This window comes from Tachypleus tridentatus, unplaced genomic scaffold (genome assembly GCF_004210375.1).
Source record: "Tachypleus tridentatus isolate NWPU-2018 unplaced genomic scaffold, ASM421037v1 Hic_cluster_2, whole genome shotgun sequence".
NCBI lineage: Eukaryota > Metazoa > Arthropoda > Merostomata > Xiphosura > Limulidae > Tachypleus > Tachypleus tridentatus.
Window position 1 is genome coordinate 47,555,729 of NW_027467782.1, and position 23,469 is coordinate 47,579,197.

At 33.0% G+C, this 23,469-nt stretch overlaps 1 protein-coding gene across 1 annotated transcript in view; it reads right to left on the reverse strand.

Moving 5' to 3' along the window:
* The window catches only part of LOC143242921 (uncharacterized), a 43,804-nt gene extending 21,022 nt beyond the window's left edge, over positions 1-22,782 (reverse strand). Inside the window, exons 1-3 of the mRNA XM_076486532.1 lie at positions 22,591-22,782; positions 5,277-5,969; positions 4,021-4,137 (exon numbers count right to left, since the gene is read on the reverse strand). Coding sequence (XP_076342647.1) covers positions 4,021-4,137; positions 5,277-5,969; positions 22,591-22,666 — 886 coding nt within the window. The 5' untranslated portion in view covers positions 22,667-22,782. The remainder of the gene's footprint in view (positions 1-4,020; positions 4,138-5,276; positions 5,970-22,590) is intronic.
* Positions 22,783-23,469: the final 687 nt, after the last annotated feature.

Below are 23,469 nucleotides of genomic sequence, written 5' to 3' on the forward strand. Positions count from 1 at the left end.
AATGTTTTGATGTCCTTGTTTTCACTCCAGAAACAACACGTGTGTATTTGTTTAAGAAACACAAGTGAAATGAATGTTTTGATGTCCTTGTCTTCACTCCAGAAACAACACGTTTGTATTTGTTTAAGATACACAAGTGAAGTGAATGTTTTGTGCCCTTGTTTTCACTCCAGAAACACCACGTTTGTATTTGTTTAAGAAACACAAGTGAAGTAAATGTTTTGATGTCCTTGTTTTCAGTCCAGAAAGAACACGTGTGTATTTGTTTAAGAAACACAAGTGAAGTGAATGTTTTGATGTCCTTGTTTTCAGTCCAGAAAGAACACGTGTGTATTTGTTTAAGAAACACAAGTGAAGTGAATGTTTTGATGTCCTTGTTTTCAGTCCAGAAACACCACGTTTGTATTTGTTTAAGAAACACAAGTGAAGTGAATGTTTTGATGTCCTTGTTTTCAGTCCAGAGAGAACACGTGTGTATTTGTTTAAGAAACACAAGTGAAGTGAATGTTTTGATGTCCTTGTTTTCAGTCCAGAGAAAACACGTGTGTATTTGTTTAAGAGACACAAGTGAAGTGAATGTTTTGATGTCCTTGTTTTCACTCCAGAAAGAACACGTGTGTATTTGTTTAGTTTTATTTTCAATGATTATTTAATGAAGTTAGACAATTATTTCGGGTGGAATACAACAACATGAAACTAGTGGTCTTTACCGTTAGAGACACAAGAATACAACAACATGAAACTAGTGGTCTTTACCGTTAGAGACACAAGAATACAACAACATGAAACCAGTGGTCTTTACCGTTAGAGACACAAGAATACAACAACATGAAACTAGTGGTCTTTACCGTTAGAGACACAAGAATACAACAACATGAAACTAGTGGTCTTTACCGATAGAGACACAAGAATACAACAACATGAAACTAGTGGTCTTTACCGTTAGAGACACAAGAATACAACAACATGAAACTAGTGGTCTTTACCGTTAGAGACACAAGAATACAACAACATGAAACTAGTGGTCTTTACCGTTAGAGACACAAGAATACAACAACATGAAACTAGTGGTCTTTACCGTTAGAGAACAAGAATACAACAACATGAAACCAGTGGTCTTTACCGTTAGAGACACAATAATACAACAACATGAAACCAGTGGTCTTTACCGTTAGAGACACAAGAATACAACAACATGAAACTAGTGGTCTTTATCGTTAGAGACACAATAATACAACAACATGAAACTAGTGGTCTTTACCGTTAGAGACACGAGAATACAACAACATGAAACCAGTGGTCTTTACCGTTAGAGACACAATAATACAACAACATGAAACCAGTGGTCTTTACCGTTAGAGACACAATAATACAACAACATGAAACCAGTGGTCTTTACCGTTAGAGACACAAGAATACAACAACATGAAACTAGTGGTCTTTATCGTTAGAGACACAATAATACAACAACATGAAACTAGTGGTCTTTACCGTTAGAGACACAATAATACAACAACATGAAACCAGTGGTCTTTACCGTTAGAGACACAATAATACAACAACATGAAACTAGTGGTCTTTACCGTTAGAGACACGAGAATACAACAACATGAAACCAGTGGTCTTTACCGTTAGAGACACAAGAATACAACAACATGAAACTAGTGATCTTTACCGTTAGAGACCCAAGAATACAACAACATGAAACTAGTGGTCTTTACCGTTAGAGACACAAGAATACAACAACATGAAACTAGTGGTCTTTATCGTTAGAGACACAATAATACAACAACATGAAACTAGTGGTCTTTACCGTTAGAGACACAATAATACAACAACATGAAACCAGTGGTCTTTACCGTTAGAGACACAATAATACAACAACATGAAACCAGTGGTCTTTACCGTTAGAGACACAATAATACAACAACATGAAACCAATGGTCTTTACCGTTAGAGACACAAGAATACAACAACATGAAACTAGTGGTCTTTATCGTTAGAGACACAATAATACAACAACATGAAACTAGTGGTCTTTACCGTTAGAGACACAATAATACAACAACATGAAACCAGTGGTCTTTACCGTTAGAGACACAATAATACAACAACATGAAACTAGTGGTCTTTACCGTTAGAGACACGAGAATACAACAACATGAAACCAGTGGTCTTTACCGTTAGAGACACGAGAATACAACAACATGAAACTAGTGGTCTTTACCGTTAAAGACCCAAGAATACAACAACATGAAACTAGTGGTCTTTACCGTTAGAGACACAAGAATACAACAACATGAAACTAGTGGTCTTTACCGTTAGAGACACAAGAATACAACAACATGAAACTAGTGGTCTTTACCGTTAGAGACACAAGAATACAACAACATGAAACTAGTGGTCTTTACCGTTAGAGACACAAGAATACAACAACATGAAACTAGTGGTCTTTACCGTTAGAGACCCAAGAATACAACAACATGAAACTAGTGGTCTTTACCGTTAGAGACACAAGAATACAACAACATGAAACCAGTGGTCTTTACCGTTAGAGACACAATAATACAACAACATGAAACCAGTGGTCTTTACCGTTAGAGACACAATAATACAACAACATGAAACCAGTGGTCTTTACCGTTAGAGACCCAAGAATACAACAACATGAAATTAGTGGTCTTTACCGTTAGAGACACAAGAATACAACAACATGAAACTAGTGGTCTTTACCGTTAGAGACCCAAGAATACAACAACATGAAACTAGTGGTCTTTACCGTTAGAGACACAATAATACAACAACATGAAACTAGTGGTCTTTACCGATAGAGACACAAGAATACAACAACATGAAACTAGTGGTCTTTACCGTTAGAGACACAAGAATACAACAACATGAAACTAGTGGTCTTTACCGTTAGAGACCCAAGAATACAACAACATGAAACTAGTGGTCTTTACCGTTAGAGACCCAAGAATACAACAACATGAAACTAGTGGTCTTTACCGTTAGAGACACAAGAATACAACAACATGAAACTAGTGGTCTTTACCGTTAGAGACACAAGAATACAACAACATGAAACTAGTGGTCTTTACCGTTAGAGACCCAAAAATACAACAACATGAAACTAGTGGTCTTTACCGTTAGAGACACAAGAATACAACAACATGAAACTAGTGGTCTTTACCGTTAAAGACACAAGAGTACAACAACATGAAACCAGTGGTCTTTACCGTTAGAGACACAATAATTTTCTTGCAGAAAGCTGTAAGAATTGTTGCAGCATAGTACAATATACTATGTACAATATACAATTACTGATTGTTAACCTGAAGATGACCTAAAGAGGTCGAAATGTTGTTCTTTGTTTGATTTGTAGAAGTGTTAATACCAGATGATCAGAGATACATTTTGATTTCAAGTAGGTTTCTCGTCATCAAGGACTACGATAAACATTGTTGTATCTATGTTTTATCATGATAACACTAAAACTGATCATTTGTGGCAGGTTTCGAGTGAAACCGATTATTCCTGCAGCTGTTTTTAATACTCGATTAACCCAGTAAAGTAAAATGAAATAATGTTTGGTATAGTCTTACTTTAAAACAAATAATGTGTCGAATGAATAAGTCATCAGAATACCTGCTTATATTTTCATGTATATTTGATATATTTGTATATTTACGTGTATATTTGTATATTTACGTGTATATTTGATATATTTGTATATTTACGTGTATATTTGTATATTTTCGTGTATATTTGTATATATTTGTATATTTACGTGTATATTTGTATATTTTCGTGTATATTTGTATATATTTGTATATTTACATGTATATTTGTATATTTTCGTGTATATTTGTGTATTTACGTGTATATTTGTATATTTTCGTGTATATTTATGTACTTACGTAAAGTATTGTCGTTTATTTATATCGTTTAATGTTCAGTTACAGACGGATCTGGTTCAGTTACAGACAGATCTGTTTGAAATAAGTTAGGTAGACTCACCTACACAACTGTTTGTGTCGTTGTGCTGGTAATCCTCCTTACAACGACATTCACCTGTCGTTGTATTACAGATCTCATGCTGTTTACAGATATCATTATATAAACATTCAGGTATTCCTGAAAAACAAAGTTCTGTAATTAAAGTTCAGAATTGAACTAGGACTTATATATATTATTAACAAACTAGTTCTTTTAAGCGCAAAGTTACGCATTGTTCATTTATATGTAAAAATGGATGGTATGGGTAGATAAAGCACTAGTAGAGGAGCGAACAACGTTTTGACCTTCTTCGGTCATCGTCAGATTTTGGTGTCTTTTTTTTGTCAACCTGACGATGACCAAAGAAGGTTGAAATATTGTTCGCTCCTCTACCTAGAGCTTTCTCTATCCATACCATCCGTTTTTAAATATATATTTTTCTCTACAAGTGGGTTTTCTCGTCGTCACGGATAACACTGCACAACAATTTCTTTGAAAAGTTTTGCTTCCTGAAAAGGTTTTTGCTGATTGTGACAGGTTCCTGGTGGGTATGCACAAATATAGGTTTGGTTTTGCTTCATCGCGTAGGAACTCCGAGAAATAGACAGTTAACTGTTTACCGGCAACAACGTATTTAATTGCGTTTATGTTGCTAATACGCTATTAAGTTCAACAAAATTAAAAGTGTTTTGCTCCTGATTTCCGTTTGTATTCACTGTCCGGTGCATCACGTTGCAGTGTCCAACAGTAATCAGCAAGCATTGGCGGATTCCAGTTGACCTGATATCGTTTTTCCATTGTAGTAAAACTGAAGATTTCGATGAAACGGCACGTGATGAGCAAATTTGGATGTGATTTTCGTGATCAGCAGCCAAAAATCTATAAGGAACATCCAACAGTGTTCAAGAAGCAAACACTTTGTTGTGCAGTGTAATTTGTTCAGTTTTGCGGTCCATAAACTTACCGCTGAACAATCTAAGGAAAGCATTTTAGATTTCGACAAAAAACAAACAATTTAAACAGTTTTATTTTTATATAAAATCTAGGAGGCAAATAGTAAGTCTGAGGAACTCGCCTAACAACATTAGCATTATAAAAATTAAAATAAAATTTAAAATATTTCATAACCCTATAAACTATATCAAGTTTTCTCTCAAATCGACTTATATAGGATGAATTTTTTAAGGTGAATTTAAGTACTTGTACTAATTGCATTGTATTATTTGATGAAACCGAAAACAAAGTGATAAATTACACCTTGAAATATAATTTCTTACCTTTACAACTGTTCTCGTTGTAGTCAAAGTAGTCGAGATCTTCAACACAAGAACAAATGAAAGACTCTGTTTTGTTGTCAGAAATACATATAGCATTGTTGTTATTACAATAATCGTCTCCTCTTGTACCATTAAGAGTGAAGTTACAGTAGTCCAGCTCTTTACAGTTCACATCAACAAACCCATAACGACAAGTACACGAATATTCATTGGTGCTAATTGCGTCACAAGTTCCACCATTCAGGCACGGATTTGGTGAGCAGGGATCAAACAGTTCTGTTGTGGTAGTTCTTTTCTCGGTCGTTGAAGGGCTAAAAAGTGTAGATTTTGTTAAATAACCTGTAAAATAGTCTGTTGAAAAACCAGCGGGGCTACTTGGTGTTGAAGAATCAGTGGAGGAATCTGTTATAGAACCACTAATCTTACCTGGTGTTGAAGAAAAACCAGCAGTGGACTTTATTATAGAATCAGTGGGGCTACTTGGTGTTGAAGAAACACCAGCAGTGGACTTTGATGTAGAATCAGTGGGGCTACTTGGTGTTGAAGAATCAGTGGAGGAATCTGTTGTAGAACCACTAATGTTACCTGGTGTTGAAGAAAAACCAGCAGTGGACTTTATTATAGAATCAGTGGGGCGACTTGGTGTTGAAGAAAAACCAGTTGTCGACGCTGTTGTAGAATTAGTAGAGATACCTAGTGCGGAATAAAAAGTAGATAATTTTACGAAAGAATAGAAGATAATTTACGTTAATATCGAATGATTTCAAAGCAGTTTCAATACTGTCATCACACTAACCTATCTACACCAACTTTCATTTATGGTGTAAATTTGAACGAAATTCGAAACAAACAAAGTTAAAGCCAGCAATAAGAAGTTGTCACTTTAAAATGCTATTTTAAAGTTGAACTTTGAATCCATCTTCTTTGGTAACACTAAACTCCATCCTTTACAACTACTTACTATACTAAGACTAAACTCCATTCTTTACAACCACCTACTGTAGTAAGACTAAACTCCATCCCTTACAACCACCTACTTTAGTAAGACTAAACTCCATCCTTTACAACCACCTACTTTGGTAAGACTAAACTCCATCCTTCACAACTACTTACTATACTAAGACTAAACTCCATTCTTTACAACTACTTACTATACTAAGACTAAACTCCATTCTTTACAACTACTTACTATACTAAGACTAAACTCCATTCTTTACAACTGCTTACTATACTAAGACTAAACTCCATTCTTTACAACTACTTACTATACTAAGACTAAACTCCATCCTTCACAACTACTTACTATACTAAGACTAAACTCCATTCTTTACAACTACTTACTATACTAAGACTAAACTCCATTCTTTACAACTACTTACTATACTAAGACTAAACTCCATTCTTTACAACAACCTACTTTAGTAAGACTAAACTCCATACTTTACAGCTACTTACTTTAGTAAGACTAAACTCTATCCTTCACAACTACTTACTATACTAAGACTAAACTCCATCCTTCACAACTACTTACTATACTAAGACTAAACTCCATCCTTCACAACTACTTACTATACTAAGACTAAACTCCATCCTTCACAACTACTTACTATACTAAGACTAAACTCCATCCTTCACAACTACTTACTTTAGTAAGACTAAACTCCTTCCTTTACAACCACTTACTTTAGTAAGACTAAACTCCATTCTTTACAACTACTTACTTTAGTAAGACTAAACTCCATCCTTTACAGCTACTTACTTTAGTAAGACTAAACTCCTTCCTTACAAACCACCTACCTTTAGTAAGACTAAACTCCATCCTTTACAGCTACTTACTTTAGTAAGACTAAACTCCATCCTTTACAACCACCTACCTTAGTAAGACTAAACTCCATCCTTCACAACTACTTACTATACTAAGACTAAACTCCATCCTTCACAACTACTTACTATACTAAGACTAAACTCCATCCTTTACAACCACCTACTTTAGTAAGACTAAACTCCATCCTTTACAGCTACTTACTTTAGTAAGACTAAACTCCTTCCTTTACAACCACTTACTTTAGTAAGACTAAACTCCATTCTTTACAACTACTTACTTTAGTAAGATTAAACTCCATCCTTTACAGCTACTTACTTTAGTAAGACTAAACTCCTTCCTTTACAACCACCTACCTTAGTAAGACTAAACTCCATCCTTTACAGCTACTTACTTTAGTAAGACTAAACTCCATCCTTTACAACCACCTACCTTAGTAAGACTAAACTCCATCCTTTACAGCTACTTACTTTAGTAAGACTAAACTCCATTCTTTACAACTACTTACTTTAGTAAGACTAAACTCCATCCTTTACAGCTACTTACTTTAGTAAGACTAAACTCCTTCCTTTACAACCACCTACCTTAGTAAGACTAAACTCCATCCTTTACAGCTACTTACTTTAGTAAGACTAAACTCCATCCTTTACAACCACCTACCTTAGTAAGACTAAACTCCATCCTTCACAACTACTTACTATACTAAGACTAAACTCCATCCTTCACAACTACTTACTATACTAAGACTAAACTCCATCCTTTACAACCACCTACTTTAGTAAGACTAAACTCCATCCTTTACAGCTACTTACTTTAGTAAGACTAAACTCCTTCCTTTACAACCACTTACTTTAGTAAGACTAAACTCCATTCTTTACAACTACTTACTTTAGTAAGATTAAACTCCATCCTTTACAGCTACTTACTTTAGTAAGACTAAACTCCTTCCTTTACAACCACCTACCTTAGTAAGACTAAACTCCATCCTTTACAGCTACTTACTTTAGTAAGACTAAACTCCATCCTTTACAACCACCTACCTTAGTAAGACTAAACTCCATCCTTTACAGCTACTTACTTTAGTAAGACTAAACTCCATCCTTTACAACTACTTACTTTAGTAAGACAAAACTCCTTCCTTTACAACCACCTACTATACTAAGACTAAACTCCATCCTTTACAACCACCTACTTTAGTAAGACTAAATTCCATCCTTTACAACCACCTACTTTAGTAAGACTAAACTCCATCCTTTACAGCTACTTACTTTAGTAAGACTAAACTCCTTCCTTACAACTACTTACTATACTAAGACTAAACTCCATTCTTTACAACCACCTACCTTAGTAAGACTAAACTCCATCCTTTACAACCACCTACTTTAGTAAGACTAAACTCCATCCTTTACAGCTACTTACTATACTAAGACTAAACTCCATTCTTTACAACCACCTACTTTAGTAAGACTAAACTCCATCCTTTACAGCTACTTACTATACTAAGACTAAACTCCATCCTTCACAACTACTTACTATACTAAGACTAAACTCCATTCTTTACAACCACCTACTTTAGTAAGACTAAACTCCATTCTTTACAACCACCTACTTTAGTAAGACTAAACTCCATTCTTTACAACCACCTACTTTAGTAAGACTAAACTCCATCCTTACAACCACCTACTTTAGTAAGACTAAACTCCATCCTTACAACTACTTACTTTAGTAAGACTAAACTCCATCCTTTACAACCACCTACTTTGGTAAGACTAAACTCCATCCTTTACAACCACTTACTTTGGTAAGACTAAACTCCATCCTTTACAACCACCTACTTTAGTAAGACTAAACTCCATCATTTACAACTATTTACTTTAGTAAGACTAAACTCCATCCTTTACAACCACCTACTTTAGTAAGACTAAACTCCATCCTTTACAGCTAGTTACTTTAGTAAGACTAAACTCCATCCTTCACAACTACTTACTATACTAAGACTAAACTCCATCCTTTACAACTACTTACTTTGGTAAGACTAAACTCCATCCTTTACAACTACTTACTATACTAAGACTAAACTCCATTCTTTACAACCACCTACTTTAGTAAGACTAAACTCCATCCTTTACAGCTAGTTACTTTAGTAAGACTAAACTCCATCCTTTACAACTACTTACTATACTAAGACTAAACTCCATCCTTTACAACTACTTACTTTGGTAAGACTAAACTCCATCCTTTACAGCTACTTACTATACTAAGACTAAACTCCATTCTTTACAACCACCTACTTTAGTAAGACTAAACTCCATCCTTTACAGCTAGTTACTTTAGTAAGACTAAACTCCATCCTTTACAACTACTTACTATGCTAAGACTAAACTCCATTCTTTACAACCACCTACTTTAGTAAGACTAAACTCCATCCTTTACAGCTAGTTACTTTAGTAAGACTAAACTCCATCCTTCACAACTACTTACTATACTAAGACTAAACTCCATCCTTTACAACTACTTACTTTGGTAAGACTAAACTCCATTCTTTACAACCACCTACCTTAGTAAGACTAAACTCCATCCTTTACAGCTACTTACTTTAGTAAGACTAAACTCCATCCTTTACAGCTACTTACCTTAGTAAGACTAAACTCCATCCTTTACAGCTACTAACTTTAGTAAGACTAAACTCCTTCCTTTACAACCACCTACTTTAGTAAGACTAAACTCCATCCTTTACAACCACCTACTTTAGTAAGACTAAACTCCTTCCTTTACAACCACTTACTTTAGTAAGACTAAACTCCTTCCTTTACAACCACCTACTTTAGTAAGACTAAACTCCTTCCTTTACAACCACTTACTTTAGTAAGACTAAACTCCATCCCTTACAACCACCTACTTTAGTAAGACTAAACTCCATCCTTTACAGCTACTTACTTTAGTAAGACTAAACTCCTTCCTTTACAACCACTTACTTTAGTAAGACTAAACTCCATTCTTTACAACTACTTACTTTAGTAAGACTAAACTCCATCCTTTACAGCTACTTACTTTAGTAAGACTAAACTCCTTCCTTTACAACCACCTACCTTAGTAAGACTAAACTCCATCCTTTACAGCTACTTACTTTAGTAAGACTAAACTCCATCCTTTACAACTACTTACTTTAGTAAGACTAAACTCCTTCCTTTACAACCACCTACTATACTAAGACTAAACTCCATCCTTTACAACCACCTACTTTAGTAAGACTAAATTCCATCCTTTACAACCACCTACTTTAGTAAGACTAAACTCCATCCTTTACAGCTACTTACTTTAGTAAGACTAAACTCCTTCCTTTACAACTACTTACTATACTAAGACTAAACTCCATTCTTTACAACCACCTACCTTAGTAAGACTAAACTCCATCCTTTACAACCACTAACTTTAGTAAGACTAACTCCATCCTTTACAGCTACTTACTATACTAAGACTAAACTCCATTCTTTACAACCACCTACTTTAGTAAGACTAAACTCCATCCTTTACAGCTACTTACTTTAGTAAGACTAAACTCCATCCTTCACAACTACTTACTATACTAAGACTAAACTCCATTCTTTACAACCACCTACTTTAGTAAGACTAAACTCCATTCTTTACAACCACCTACTTTAGTAAGACTAAACTCCATTCTTTACAACCACCTACTTTAGTAAGACTAAACTCCATCCTTTACAACCACCTACTTTAGTAAGACTAAACTCCATCCTTTACAACTACTTACTTTAGTAAGACTAAACTCCATCCTTTACAACCACTTACTTTGGTAAGACTAAACTCCATCCTTTACAACCACCTACTTTAGTAAGACTAAACTCCATCATTTACAACTATTTACTTTAGTAAGACTAAACTCCATCCTTTACAACCACCTACTTTAGTAAGACTAAACTCCATCCTTTACAGCTAGTTACTTTAGTAAGACTAAACTCCATCCTTCACAACTACTTACTATACTAAGACTAAACTCCATCCTTTACAACTACTTACTTTGGTAAGACTAAACTCCATCCTTTACAGCTACTTACTATACTAAGACTAAACTCCATTCTTTACAACCACCTACTTTAGTAAGACTAAACTCCATCCTTACAGCTAGTTACTTTAGTAAGACTAAACTCCATCCTTACAACTACTTACTATACTAAGACTAAACTCCATCCTTACAACTACTTACTTTGGTAAGACTAAACTCCATCCTTTACAGCTACTTACTATACTAAGACTAAACTCCATTCTTTACAACCACCTACTTTAGTAAGATAAACTCCATCCTTTACAGCTAGTTACTTTAGTAAGACTAAACTCCATCCTTTACAACTACTTACTATACTAAGACTAAACTCCATTCTTTACAACCACCTACTTTAGTAAGACTAAACTCCATCCTTTACAGCTAGTTACTTTAGTAAGACTAAACTCCATCCTTCACAACTACTTACTATACTAAGACTAAACTCCATCCTTTACAACTACTTACTTTGGTAAGACTGAACTCCATCCTTCACAACTACTTACTATACTAAGACTAAACTCCATCCTTTCAACTACTTACTTTGGTAAGACTAAACTCCATCCTTTACAACCACCTACTTTAGTAAGACTAAACTCCATCCTTTACAACTACTTACTTTAGTAAGACTAAACTCCATCCTTTACAACCACCTACTTTAGTAAGACTAAACTCCATCCTTTACAACTACTTACTTTAGTAAGACTAAACTCCATCCTTTACAACCACCTACTTTGGTAAGACTAAACTCCATCCTTTACAACCACTTACTTTGGTAAGACTAAACTCCACCCTTTACAACCACCTACTTTAGTAAGACTAAACTCCATCATTTACAACTATTTACTTTAGTAAGACTAAACTCCATCCTTTACAACCACCTACTTTAGTAAGACTAAACTCCATCCTTTACAGCTAGTTACTTTAGTAAGACTAAACTCCATCCTTCACAACTACTTACTATACTAAGACTAAACTCCATCCTTTACAACTACTTACTTTGGTAAGACTAAACTCCATCCTTACAGCTACTTTACTATACTAAGACTAAACTCCATTCTTACAACCACCTACTTTAGTAAGACTAAACTCCATCCTTACAGCTAGTTACTTTAGTAAGACTAAACTCCATCCTTTACAACTACTTACTATACTAAGACTAAACTCCATCCTTTACAACTACTTACTTTGGTAAGACTAAACTCCATCCTTTACAGCTACTTACTATACTAAGACTAAACTCCATTCTTTACAACCACCTACTTTAGTAAGACTAAACTCCATCCTTTACAGCTAGTTACTTTAGTAAGACTAAACTCCATCCTTTACAACTACTTACTATACTAAGACTAAACTCCATTCTTACAACCACCTACTTTAGTAAGACTAAACTCCATCCTTTACAGCTAGTTACTTTAGTAAGACTAAACTCCATCCTTCACAACTACTTACTATACTAAGACTAAACTCCATCCTTTACAACTACTTACTTTGGTAAGACTGAACTACATCCTTCACAACTACTTACTATACTAAGACTAAACTCCATTCTTTACAACCACCTACTTTAGTAAGACTAAACTCCATTCTTTACAACCACCTACTTTAGTAAGACTAAACTCCATCCTTTACAACCACCTACTTTAGTAAGACAAAACTCCATCCTTTACAACTACTTACTTTAGTAAGACTAAACTCAATCCTTTACAACCACCTACTTTGGTAAGACTAAACTCCATCCTTTACAACCACTTACTTTGGTAAGACTAAACTCCATCCTTTACAACCACCTACTTTAGTAAGACTAAACTCCATCATTTACAACTATTTACTTTAGTAAGACTAACCTCCATCCTTTACAACCACCTACTTTAGTAAGACTAAACTCCATCCTTTACAGCTAGTTACTTTAGTAAGACTAAACTCCATCCTTCACAACTACTTACTATACTAAGACTAAACTCCATCCTTTACAACTACTTACTTTGGTAAGACTAAACTCCATCCTTACAGCTACTTACTATACTAAGACTAAACTCCATTCTTTACAACCACCTACTTTAGTAAGACTAAACTCCATCCTTTACAGCTAGTTACTTTAGTAAGACTAAACTCCATCCTTACAACTACTTACTATACTAAGACTAAACTCCATCCTTTACAACTACTTACTTTGGTAAGACTAAACTCCATCCTTTACAGCTACTTACTATACTAAGACTAAACTCCATTCTTTACAACCACCTACTTTAGTAAGACTAAACTCCATCCTTTACAGCTAGTTACTTTAGTAAGACTAAACTCCATCCTTTACAACTACTTACTATGCTAAGACTAAACTCCATTCTTTACAACCACCTACTTTAGTAAGACTAAACTCCATCCTTTACAGCTAGTTACTTTAGTAAGACTAAACTCCATCTTTCACAACTACTTACTATACTAAGACTAAACTCCATCCTTTACAACTACTTACTTTGGTAAGACTAAACTCCATTCTTTACAACCACCTACCTTAGTAAGACTAAACTCCATCCTTTACAGCTACTTACTTTAGTAAGACTAAACTCCATCCTTTACAGCTACTTACCTTAGTAAGACTAAACTCCATCCTTTACAGCTACTAACTTTAGTAAGACTAAACTCCATCCTTTACAACTACTTACTTTAGTAAGACTAAACTCCTTCCTTTACAACCACCTACTTTAGTAAGACTAAACTCCATCCTTTACAACCACCTACTTTAGTAAGACTAAACTCCTTCCTTTACAACCACTTACTTTAGTAAGACTAAACTCCTTCCTTTACAACCACCTACTTTAGTAAGACTAAACTCCTTCCTTTACAACCACTTACTTTAGTAAGACTAAACTCCATCCTTTACAACCACCTACTTTAGTAAGACTAAACTCCATCCTTTACAGCTACTTACTTTAGTAAGACTAAACTCCTTCCTTTACAACCACTTACTTTAGTAAGACTAAACTCCATTCTTTACAACTACTTACTTTAGTAAGACTAAACTCCATCCTTTACAGGTACTTACTTTAGTAAGACTAAACTCCTTCCTTTACAACCACCTACCTTAGTAAGACTAAACTCCATCCTTTACAGCTACTTACTTTAGTAAGACTAAACTCCATCCTTTACAACCACCTACCTTAGTAAGACTAAACTCCATCCTTTACAGCTACTTACTTTAGTAAGACTAAACTCCATCCTTTACAACTACTTACTTTAGTAAGACTAAACTCCTTCCTTTACAACCACCTACTATACTAAGACTAAACTCCATCCTTTACAACCACCTACTTTAGTAAGACTAAATTCCATCCTTTACAACCACCTACTTTAGTAAGACTAAACTCCATCCTTTACAGCTACTTACTTTAGTAAGACTAAACTCCTTCCTTTACAACTACTTACTATACTAAGGCTAAACTCCATTCTTTACAACCACCTACCTTAGTAAGACTAAACTCCATCCTTTACAACCACCTACTTTAGTAAGACTAACTCCATCCTTTACAGCTACTTACTATACTAAGACTAAACTCCATTCTTTACAACCACCTACTTTAGTAAGACTAAACTCCATCCTTTACAGCTACTTACTTTAGTAAGACTAAACTCCATCCTTCACAACTACTTACTATACTAAGACTAAACTCCATTCTTTACAACCACCTACTTTAGTAAGACTAAACTCCATTCTTTACAACCACCTACTTTAGTAAGACTAAACTCCATTCTTTACAACCACCTACTTTAGTAAGACTAAACTCCATCCTTTACAACCACCTACTTTAGTAAGACTAAACTCCATCCTTTACAACTACTTACTTTAGTAAGACTAAACTCCATCCTTTACAACCACCTACTTTGGTAAGACTAAACTCCATCCTTTACAACCACTTACTTTGGTAAGACTAAACTCCATCCTTTACAACCATTTACTTTAGTAAGACTAAACTCCATCATTTACAACTATTTACTTTAGTAAGACTAAACTCCATCCTTTACAACCACCTACTTTAGTAAGACTAAACTCCATCCTTTACAGCTAGTTACTTTAGTAAGACTAAACTCCATCCTTCACAACTACTTACTATACTAAGACTAAACTCCATCCTTACAACTACTTACTTTGGTAAGACTAAACTCCATCCTTACAGCTACTTACTATACTAAGACTAAACTCCATTCTTACAACCACCTACTTTAGTAAGACTAAACTCCATCCTTTACAGCTAGTTACTTTAGTAAGACTAAACTCCATCCTTTACAACTACTTACTATACTAAGACTAAACTCCATCCTTTACAACTACTTACTTTGGTAAGACTAAACTCCATCCTTTACAGCTACTTACTATACTAAGACTAAACTCCATTCTTTACAACCACCTACTTTAGTAAGACTAAACTCCATCCTTTACAGCTAGTTACTTTAGTAAGACTAAACTCCATCCTTTACAACTACTTACTATACTAAGACTAAACTCCATTCTTTACAACCACCTACTTTAGTAAGACTAAACTCCATCCTTTACAGCTAGTTACTTTAGTAAGACTAAACTCCATCCTTCACAACTACTTACTATACTAAGACTAAACTCCATCCTTTACAACTACTTACTTTGGTAAGACTGAACTCCATCCTTCACAACTACTTACTATACTAAGACTAAACTCCATCCTTTACAACTACTTACTTTGGTAAGACTAAACTCCATCCTTTACAGCTACTTACTATACTAAGACTAAACTCCATTCTTTACAACCACCTACTTTAGTAAGACTAAACTCCATCCTTACAGCTAGTTACTTTAGTAAGACTAAACTCCATCCTTTACAACTACTTACTATACTAAGACTAAACTCCATTCTTTACAACCACCTACTTTAGTAAGACTAAACTCCATCCTTTACAACCACCTACTTTAGTAAGACTAAACTCCATCATTTACAACTATTTACTTTAGTAAGACTAAACTCCATCCTTTACAACCACCTACTTTAGTAAGACTAAACTCTATCATTTACAACTATTTACTTTAGTAAGACTAAACTCCATCCTTTACAACCACCTACTTTAGTAAGACTAAACTCCATCATTTACAACTATTTACTTTAGTAAGACTAAACTCCATCCTTTACAACCACCTGCTTTGGTAAGATGAAACACCAACCTGTTAGGCCACCCACTTCACTAAGACTAAACGCCGTCGTACCGTGACTTCAAAAATCCAGGTGTATATTCCTTATAACAACTCACAGAAATTAATTGTACATACCATCCTTAAATCTGAACTGACACACAAGAGAAGAGGCAGATAGTCAACAGGTCTTGAGCTACTCTTCACAGGCAAAAACAGAAGTATTTGACTGTTTATCTTATAATGCATTAAAGTTTAGGGGACCACCAAAAATTATTTGAATATTTTAACTATTTTATTTCCTAGATTTTCATCAAAGTTTCATTATTATCAAATCAACATTGTAACTATTACTTTTGGTGGTTTCATCTTAATTAAATATTGTAATTATTAATTTTGGGGGTTTTCATCTTAATTAAATATTGTAACTATTACTTTTGGGGGTTTCATCTTAATTAAATATTGTAACTATTACTTTTGGAGGTTTTCATCTAAATTAAATATTGTAACTATTACTTTGGTGGGTTTCATCTTAATCAAATATTGTAACTATTACTTTGGTGAGCTTCATCTTAATTCAATATTGTAACTATTACTTTTGGGGGTTTCATCTTAATTAAATATTGTAACTATTATATTTGGGGGTTTCATCTTAATTGAATATTGTAACTATTACTTTGGTGGGTTTCATCTTAATCAAATATTGCAATTATTACTTTTGGGGGTTTCATTTTAATTAAATATTGCAATTATTACTTTGGTGAGCTTCATCTTAATTCAATATTGTACCTATTACTTTTGGGGGTTTCATCTTAATTAAATATTGTAACTATTACATTTGGGGGTTTTATCTTAATTAAATATTGTAACTATTACTTTGGTGGGTTTCATCTTAATCAAATATTGTAACTATTACTTTGGTGAGCTTCATCTTAATTCAATATTGTACCTATTACTTTTGGGGGTTTCATCTTAATTAAATATTGTAACTATTACATTTGGGGGTTTTATCTTAATTGAATATTGTAACTATTACTTTGGTGGGTTTCATCTTAATCAAATATTGTAACTATTACTTTGGTGAGCTTCATCTTAATTCAATATTGTAACTATTACTTTTGGGGGTTTCATCTTAATTAAATATTGTAACTATTATATTATGGGGGTTTCATCTTAATTAAATATTGCAATTATTACTTTTGGGGGTTTCATCTTAATTAAATATTGCAATTATTACTTTGGTGAGCTTCATCTTAATTCAATATTGTACCTATTATTGTTGGGGGTTTCATCTTAATTAAATATTGTAACTATTACATTTGGGGGTTTCATCTTAATGAAATATTGCAATTATTACTTTTGGAAGTTTCATCTCAGTTAAATATTGTAACTATTACTTTTGGGGGTTTTATATTAATTAAATATTGTAATTATTACTTTTGGGGGTTTTATATTAATTAAACTAAAATTTTACTTATTGCGCTTCTTTCTCTGAAATTGATTATTATCCAGTTAATATTCACGGTCATAAAACGTTTGGTTTCATCGTTATTGAAATATTATTTCAAAAATTTAATTTCTAAATATCATTATTATTAAATTTATATTTTAATTGAAACATTTTTTTATTTGTCGTTATCAAATTGTTATTTAAACTATTACACTTTCTAAGATATCATTATTGTTAAGTCTGTAATTAAACTGTTATGTTTTCCAGTTCTGTCAATATTAAATTGTTATTCTAACTATTACACTTTCTAAGTTATCATTATTGTTAAGTCTATATTTAAACTGTGACGTTTTCCAGTTTGTCGATATTATATTGTTATTCTAACTATTACACTGTCTAAGTTATCATTCTTCATAGTCTCAATTTAAACTGTTACGTTTTCTAGTTCTGTCAATATTAAATTGTTATTCCAACTATAACACTTTCTAAGTTATCATTACTGTTAAGTCTATATGTAAACTGTTATGTTTTCCAGTTCTGTCAATATTAAATTGTTATTCTAACTATTACACTTTCTAAGTTATCATTATTGTTAAGTCTATATTTAAACTGTTACGTTTCATAGTTCTGTAAATATTAAATTGTTATTCCACCTATTACACTTTCCAAATTATCATTATTGTTAAGTCTATATTTAACTGTTAGGTTTTCTAGTTCTGTCAATATTAAATTGTTATGCTAACTATTACACTTTCAAAGTTATCATTATTGTTAAGTCTATATTTAAACTCTTACGTTTTCTAGTTCTGTCAATATTAAATTGCTATTCTAACTATTACACTTTCTAAGTTATAATTATTGCTAAGTCTATATTTAAACTGTTACGTTTTCCTGTTTGTCGATATTATATTGTTATTCTAACTATTACACTGTCTGAGTTATCATTCTTCATAGTCTCAATTTAAACTGTTACGTTTTCTAGTTCTGTCAATATTAAATTGTTATTCCAACTATAACACTTTCTAAGTTATCATTACTGTTAAGTCTATATGTAAACTGTTATGTTTTCCAGTTCTGTCAATATTAAATTGTTATTCTAACTATTACACTTTCTAAGTTATCATTATTGTTAAGTCTATATTTAAACTCTTACGTTTCATAGTTCTGTAAATATTAAATTGTTATTCCAACTATTACACTTTCCAAATTATCATTATTGTTAAGTCTATATTTAACTGTTAGGTTTTCTAGTTCTGTCAATATTAAATTGTTATGCTAACTATTACACTTTCAAAGTTATCATTATTGTTAAGTCTATATTTAAACTCTTACGTTTTCTAGTTCTGTCAATATTAAATTGCTATTCTAACTATTACACTTTCTAAGTTATAATTATTGCTAAGTCTATATTTAAACTGTTACGTTTTCTAGTTCTGTCAATATTAAATTGTTATTCTAACTATTACACTTTCTAACTTATCATTATTGTTAAGTCTATATTTAAACTCTTACGTTTTCTAGTTCTGTCAATATTAAATTGTTATTCTAACTATTACACTTTCTGAGTTATCATTATTGTTAAGTTTATATTTAAACTGTTACGTTTTCCAGTTCTGTCAATATTAAATTATTATTCTAACTATTACACTTTCTATGTTATCATTATTCTTAAGACTATATTTTAACTGTTATATTTTCCTGTTCTGTCAATATTAAATTATTATTCTAACTATTACACTTTCTATGTTATCATTATTCTTAAGTCTATATTTTAACTGTTATATTTTCCAGTTCTGTCAATATTAAATTGTTATTCTAACTATTACACTTTCTAAGTTATCATTATTGTTAAGTCTATATTTAAACTGTGACGTTTTCCAGTTCTGTCAATATTAAATTGTTATTCTAACTATTACACTGTCTAAGTTATCATTATTGTTAAGTCTATATTTAAACTGTTACGTTTTCTAGTTCTGTCAATGTTAAATTGTTATTCCAACTATCACACTTTCTAAGTTATCATTACTGTTAAGTCTATATTTAAACTGTTATGTTTTCCAGTTCTGTCAATATTAAATTGTTATTCTAACTATTACACTGTCTAAGTTATCATTATTGTTAAGTCTATATTTAAACTGTTACGTTTTCTAGTTCTGTCAATATTAAATTGTTATTCCAACTATCACACTTTCTAACTTATCATTACTGTTAAGTCTATATTTAAACTGTTATGTTTTCCAGTTCTGTCAATATTAAATTGTTATTCTAACTATTACACTTTCTAAGTTATCATTATTGTTAAGTTTATATTTAAACTGTTACGTTTGATAGTTCTGTAAATATTAAATTGTTATTCCAACTATTACACTTTCCAAATTATCATTATTGTTAAGTCTATATTTATCTGTTAGGTTTTCTAGTTCTGTCAATATTAAATTGTTATTCTAACTATTACACTTTCTAAGTTATCATTATTGTTAAGTTTATATTTAAACTGTTACGTTTTCCTGTTCTGTCAATATTAAGTTGTTATTCTAACTATTGCACTTTCTAAGTTATCATTATTGTTAAGTTTATATTTAAACTGTTACATTTTCCAGTTCTGTCAATGTTAAATTGTTATTCTAACTATTACACTTTGTAAGTTATCATTATTGTCACGTCTATATTTAAATTGTTACGTTTTCCAATTATGTGAATATTAATATTTTTCTTTTAAAACTTTTCTTTTGTGTTGTGGATAATGAAATTTTTCCATATTCCAGAACATTCAAGGTTGTGCTGACTCGCTGGTATAGAATTTTTCAAACTTTCTAGAATGTTGTAATAGCCTCAAAGCTGAGCTGCTCCATAACGGGAATAAGTGTCCCTCTCGACCACTGGCTCATTCGGAAATACTTCAAAGAGGCATACAACAGCGTCAAGACCTTGCTAGAAGTCTTGAAGTATGATTAGTATGGCTGGGAGGTTATCGGAGACTTCAAAATAGTGGCATTCCTGATGGGTCTCCAAGGAGGTTTTACCAAGTTTCCCTGTTATCTTTGCGTATGGGCAGAGAGACACCGCAGTGCACTACAACAGGAAGCACTGGCCACGACTGACCGAGTTCTCTGTGGGGAGGCACAATGTTAAGTGTGAGCCACTAGTGGACCTCCAGAAGGTGTTGTTCCCACCATTGTACATAAAACTGGGTCTTATGAAACAACTTGTCACAGCTCTTGAAAAGGAGTCTTCAGGTACCTTCGAGACTTTTTCCCTAAACTGGTGTCTTCGTTGGACTACAAATAAAGAAGATCCTGGAGTGCACAGAGTTCCCCAAGAAGCTCAGTAGGGAGGAATAAAACGCTTGGGACAGCTTTGTCGCAGTGATTCTGGGCTTCTTGGACAATCACAAGGCCTAAAATTATGTGGAACTGGTTGAAGTTCTGGTGAAGAACTGTGGTAAAATTGGTTGCAGGATGTCCATGAAAGTCCATATCCTTGACGCTCATCTTGATAAATTCAAGGAGAACATGGGAGCATACTCAGAGGAGCAAGACGAGCGCTTCCAGCAAGAAAAACTGGACTTTGAACTTCGCCACCAAGGAGCGTATAATGAAAACATGATGGGACTATATTTGGTGGCTGATACGTGAAAGTGATTTACATTACAGTCACAAATCTCAAAAAACTACTCACTTCTAAACATGTTTGAATAACTTTAGTATAAATACATGTAAATCTTGATTCATATGTTGTTTTATTCAGACCTTATGTAAATGAAAATGTGCAAATTTGCCCGTTTTTACATGTAAAATAGGTTAATTTTTTAAATTTCATTATCCAGGTCACAAAAGCAAAGTTTGAAGGGAATAATGGTCATTTTCTGTACTTTAACAACACAAGCAATTAAGAAATAACACATACTATCCAGGAACAATATTTGTGTTACGAAATATTGTTGTGAAATCTATATTTTAACTGTTATGTTTTGTCGTTATTTAATAAGTGTTCTAATAAATTACATTTTCTACGTTTTTTTGTTAAATCTATATTTTAATTGTTACATTTTATAGTTTTGTCAGTATTTAATTTGTATTATAACTATTACATTTTCTACGTTTCATTATTGTTAAATCTATATTTTAAATGTTACGTTTTCCACATCTGTCGTTAATAATTTCGAATTATAACTATTACATTTTTACGTTTCATTATTGTTAAATCTACATTTTAAATGTTACGTTTTCTACATCTGTCGTTAATAATTTCGTATTATAACTATTACATTTTTACGTTTTATTATTGTTAAATCTATATTTTAAATATTACGTTTTCTACATCTGTCGTTAATAATTTCGTATTATAACTATCACAGGCCCAGCATGACCAGGTGGTTAAGCCAATCCGAGGTTCGTGGGTTCGAATGCCCGTCACACCAAACATGCTCGCTTTTTCAGCCGTGTGGGCTTCAAAATGTTCGGTCAATCCCACTATTCGTTGGTTAAAATGTAGCCCAATATTTGGTAGTGGTTGGTGATGACCAGCTGTCTTCCCTCTAGTTTTACACTGTTGAATTAGGGACGACTAGAGCAGTTAACCCTCGTGTAGCTTTGTGCGAAATTCAAAACAAAACAATCAACTCTCCCGTAATCACCTGTTCTAATTTCCGTCATCAACCGATGAGAATTAAAACAGTATAAAGTATTGAAGCATTTTAAAGGTATTTTAATCACAGATTCATTCCAAACAAATAAAGTCTTATATCAACAATTTCACGTTTCGTTAAACAATATATTATACGAGCTTGTAATAATGTCACAAATAAGACATATGCTAGCTTACCGTTAGCTGGAAAAACACCCATAGATAAGACAAGTAAGACGCGAAATTTCAAATGAAACTTTAGGAAGTGCCTCATTGTTCTGATTGGAACTATTAGACGTTTTATACGATCTCGAATGGACTAGTTTAATTATAAGACGTTTTCTGTACTCTCCAGCGCGTTTCTGTCTGATCCTGCCTGATTTGTTCATGTTTAATATATCTTTATCAGCTCTTATCGACAGTTGGTGTTGTTGAAACTTGAAACAATTGTGTGTTTTGTCAGACGTATATCACATTGTAAAGACCCGTATTTCTAGTGAAATCAGGGTGACATTGCTAAAGGATGTGTTGGATGACGTCACTGGAGATAATGTTTGTCTGAAATCCATAATACACAAAACTACAATTTGTATTACATAGTTATTTAGACGATATCAAATTAAAATTCAACTAAAGTGGCTAATCACAAAAAGCAGAGAAATTGTAAGCCACTTTTACAACATCAGTTTGTTTTGAATTTCGTGCAAAACTACTCGAGGTCTATCTGCGCGAGCCGTCCCTAATTAGAAACGTTGCGAATATATTTTATTTGAATACAAGTAGAAACGTTGCGAATATATTTTATTTGAATACAAGTAGAAACGTTGCGAATATATTTTATTTGAATATAAGTAGAAACGTTGCGAATATATTTTATTTGGCTATGGTTACACCTGTTAAGCTCGACTCCTGCATACTTGATTTGGTTAAACTTAAAAACCCTCCAGTGGCATAGCGGTAAGTCTAGGAACTTATAACACCGGAAATCGGTTTCGATACCCGTAATGAGTGCGGCACAGGTAATCCATTGTTTAACTTTTTGGCTAAACTGCAATCAAAACAAATAAAAACCTAAGC